We start from the raw sequence: 4,070 nt of genomic DNA on the forward strand, positions 1-4,070 counted from the left end.
GTTCTCAAGTTCAAATCAGTTATCCCACTAACATAAGCTTACAAACAAACATGATTTGACACAGTGCCTTGATAGTGCTGGGTGTTTGATGGCACTCGTGAGCAGGTGTTGGTCGGTATGCAGGACGTTATCATATTTTAACCTGCACATTATCCAAAATGTCAAAAAGACATCAATACAAATCTAAAATACCACAATTGAGTGGATATCACTATTGAAATTGGGTGAAGATCATCAATAAAATTGCACTTAGGTCCCTTGTCAGTTATTACTCACCATCGCCAACTTCGCACACATGATTGTGAGATGGCCCCTATAATCCTCGTCCAATTGCTGCAATCGGTATTCATTACTTGTTACAGATTACTGATAACACAGCCCGGAGGTGTGTTTTAAAAATAATTTGCAAACTTGATCTCAAGTGTGTACCAGTAAAGCGACATTTTGGAGGTCCTTTGGAAGAGCAACATGTTTTCTAAACTGGTGATAGTTTCCCTATGCGTGATGGGTACGTATTGAAACTCATGATTTTAAAAGTTGCACATGAGTCGTTTACATAATTTAGAGTTTTCCAGCCTTAATGTTTCGTTCACATTTCTGACATGGCTGTTACTTTGTAACAATACAACCTTTGCAACCGCCTCCTAAGTAACCGCCTCCTTGGTCAAGTGGAAGGTGCGTCTGCTCGGAGGTGCGTCAAACCGAAGACGTAAAACAAATGGTACTTGTTGCCCTACCTGGTGCGCGGCAGTAAGGGAATATAACAAGGACGATTATGTTTCTAGGTTTGTCAGCACCATATCCGCGCTCGTGGGTTTCACCGAAGCGTTAAACGTCTGAGACCTGCATCACTTCGGGTGTTCCTCCAACATTAAGCTGACACGCCGGGATATAACTGGAATACTGTTAAAAGCGGCGTTAAACGCAACTCTGTTCACACAGTTGTCCTACGGTGGGCTAGCACTATAAAACCGGCATAAGTTGACACTATTACCAGCAGCCAAAGACATGCACGTCGCTACAAGAGCGACATAATCTTAAAGGCAACATTAATCCCAAAATCATCTCTCCTGTATCGTTGAGTATGGCGTGACGATAGATCAGGTCCTCTGCTTACGTTAAGTTTCTTTCATTACAGCTCTCAGCATCAATGTGGAAGGTACATGTGACGCAAAAGCCTGCTCCTCAGAAAGTCAGATTTACTTTAGACTTTTGTCACAGGATGATTTACCTATCGAGGACGTGTGCCAGTAAGTATCTTCTCTTTGTCTTTATATGTGAAATGTTATCATTTTAACGCATAGTATTTTTTAATGATACAGTAACAAAAATAATGTGTTCCTGATAAAGAACACATATATTCCGAATCATTAGAACATAATTGTTTTCATCAATCATAGATTGTATTGCAAACATAAGTGCATTCTTTTCATATTTGATCTCAAGTAGTTCACCTGAATGTCTTCAAGGAGGTATTGTAGTATATTGGCAAATACTGATTCGAATTGACGGTCCTTTATTGAAAAGGACAAAAGATATACGAGATTGTTTTTCAAAGGTTAAGTGAGCAGCCCATCATTTTTGTAGCACAACATGCCACTAATACCTACAAATGAAATAATTGTTATCGACTATTTGTGAAATTCTTTATTAGGGGTGCCATCGCATATATTGAGTGTGAAAAAGGAGTCATCGAAGATTGCGGAATAGATTCATCTTCACTCGATTCTATAAAGAGTTATTTGGAGCAGAACGGCTGCAGTGAGTACATTCTCGGCAATTTTGAATCGATTTCTTGTACTTGAAAACAAGTTGATTGAATGTTCCTCTGCTCATTATCCCCAGGGGATTCCGCGTCACACGACGGGACTCTGGATCAGGAAAAAAATGTAAATTTTGATGTTTAAATACACATATATAAAACGATAACATACTGTTAAATAATTTATATATAATTATCAAGGATTCGAATATTGCTAAATTCAGTCTTGATACTAAAAATAATAATCATCTAAAGTATCCAATTTGATTGTCCAGGTTAATATTTATACCTTTCATTGTCCAGGTTTATATTCATATCTTTCATTTTCAGATTCACCCGAAAATGTTTTTGTCTTCAGTCCATTCCTACTCCTACTTCTCTTTTTGGCCAAGTCAGTTAACTAAATAGATTCGGTATTCTGAACATACACTGAACATGCATGTACTTGTCCTTTGTAAGTTTCAGAGATAAGTTTTCTTTATGTATAACATAAGTAAAAAATTGATGAGCTCTAAATTGGATAATCTATCAATGTGGAAGTGAAAGTAAGAAAATCAATTTTCCCTACTAGCCTGCTTTGTTGGAGAGTAGACTTGATTGTGTTGCTACAATACTCGATGTTGTGAAACCTCGATGGTAAAGACACCATTGATCCGGAAATCCTGCACTCTGGAAAATACATTCGAGTCAACTGTGGAATATACTAATCCGGACCATTTTTATAGTGAACGGTATTGCCAGGATCAAACGGAGTCACATACAAAATGGCTACAAATTGTTGTGCGTTTTTTTGTTTGTTTGTTGTTTAACGCCGCACTCAGCAATATTACAGCTATATGACAGCGGTCTGTAAAATAATCGAGTCTGGACCAGACAATCCAGTGATTGACATCATGAGCATCGATCCACGCAATTAGGATCGATGACATGTATCAACCAAGTCAGCGAATCTGACCACCCGATCCCGTTAGTCGCCTTTACGACAAGCATAGTCGCCTTTTACGGCAAGTATAGGCTGCTGAGGGACCTATTCTACCCCGGAATCTTCACTGGTCGCTGACTTGGTTCATACATGTCATCGTATCCCAATTGCCTAACGATGCTCATGCTGTCAATCACTGGATTGTCTGGTCCAGACTGGATTATTTACAGACTGCCGTCTAAAGCTGGAAGATTGCCGAACAAACAAACCTATTCTACCCCGGAATCTTCACGGGTCTACAAATTGTTGAGAAATAGAAGTAATGAGAAAAAATGGAACTGACGATGAAACATATAGAATGTCTGAATGAAGAATACATGATACTGAAATGGCCATTTCATTTCTCGTTATTTGATGAAATGTCTTTAAACTACAATATGTCGAAAGCAAATGCCATGACTGAGCTACAAATAAGTGGACCCGTGAAGATCCGGGGTAGACTAGGTCTTCAGCAATCCCTGCTTGCGTTAAAAGGCGACTGTGCTTGTCGTAAAAGGCGACTAGCGGGATCGGGTGGTCAGACTCGCTGACTTGGTTGATACATGTCATCGTATCTCAATTGCGTGGATCGATGCTCATTATGTAAATAACTGGATTGTCTAGTCCAGACTCGATTATTTACAGACCGCCGTCATATAGCTGGAATATGGCTGAGCGAGGCGTTAAACAACAAACAAACAAACAAACAAACAAACAAACAAATGATTAAGATCACTGTAACACATACTTATCCAAGAGATGCTTGTCAAAAATGTCTTTTAAAGGCTCTTGATCCATGTCATTTTTCTTAATGCATAGTATGTGCAATGGGGACAAGTTTTCTCAGAAACTACGGACGGCAGAATTTGTGTGTATTAATTTCACATTTAACCATGTTTTCTGATGACATAAAGCCGCCCAACTGCCGATCTCTTCTTTAGGCTTTTAGGACTCTTTTTGTAGTTTATGTTCATTACTATATGAACAAACAAAATTCGAATGTGCCTCATAGCGAGGGATAGTGACAACGCTGTTTTTTTTAAAACTTTGGCCTTCCTGGTCTGCTGTCTACGGAAGCGAAGTAGGGCCACGGTGAAATTCTTTTGTCTAAGTATCTCCTACGTAGGACTTATTATCTCCTACGTAGGACTTACTATCTCCTACGTATGAGTTCCTATCTCTTACGTAGGACTTACTATCTCCTCCGTAGGACTTCCTTTCTCCTAGATACTAAGTCCTACGTAGGAGATATTAAGTCCTACGTAGAAGATAGTGAATCAAGGCCATACTAACTCCCACCTAGGAGATAGTAAGTCCTACGTAGGAAATAGTAAGTCCTACGTAGGT

The 4,070-nt window shown here is 39.2% G+C and overlaps 1 protein-coding gene across 1 annotated transcript; it reads left to right on the forward strand.

Moving 5' to 3' along the window:
- Nucleotides 1–372: 372 nt before the first annotated feature.
- On the forward strand, nt 373–2,539 carry LOC124116406. The gene is made up of 4 exons (XM_046477726.2): nt 373–508; nt 1,139–1,250; nt 1,655–1,761; nt 2,093–2,539. Exons 1-4 carry the CDS (start codon nt 469–471, stop codon nt 2,164–2,166), a joined length of 333 nt encoding a protein of 110 aa, XP_046333682.1. The 5' UTR covers nt 373–468; the 3' UTR covers nt 2,167–2,539.
- Nucleotides 2,540–4,070: the final 1,531 nt, after the last annotated feature.

The sequence above is a fragment of the Haliotis rufescens genome, unplaced genomic scaffold, assembly GCF_023055435.1.
Source record: "Haliotis rufescens isolate VD_foot unplaced genomic scaffold, xgHalRufe1.0.p SCAF_5, whole genome shotgun sequence".
Lineage (NCBI taxonomy): Eukaryota > Metazoa > Mollusca > Gastropoda > Lepetellida > Haliotidae > Haliotis > Haliotis rufescens.

Bases quoted from the DNA above. Each gene is read 5' to 3' on its own strand.
- LOC124116406 (XM_046477726.2), top strand. From the start codon at position 469: ATGTTTTCTAAACTGGTGATAGTTTCCCTATGCGTGATGG. The intron at 1,251-1,654 runs GTAAGTATCTTC...ATTCTTTATTAG, and splicing joins CCTATCGAGGACGTGTGCCA to GGGTGCCATCGCATATATTG. The intron at 1,762-2,092 runs GTGAGTACATTC...TTTCATTTTCAG, and splicing joins TTTGGAGCAGAACGGCTGCA to ATTCACCCGAAAATGTTTTT.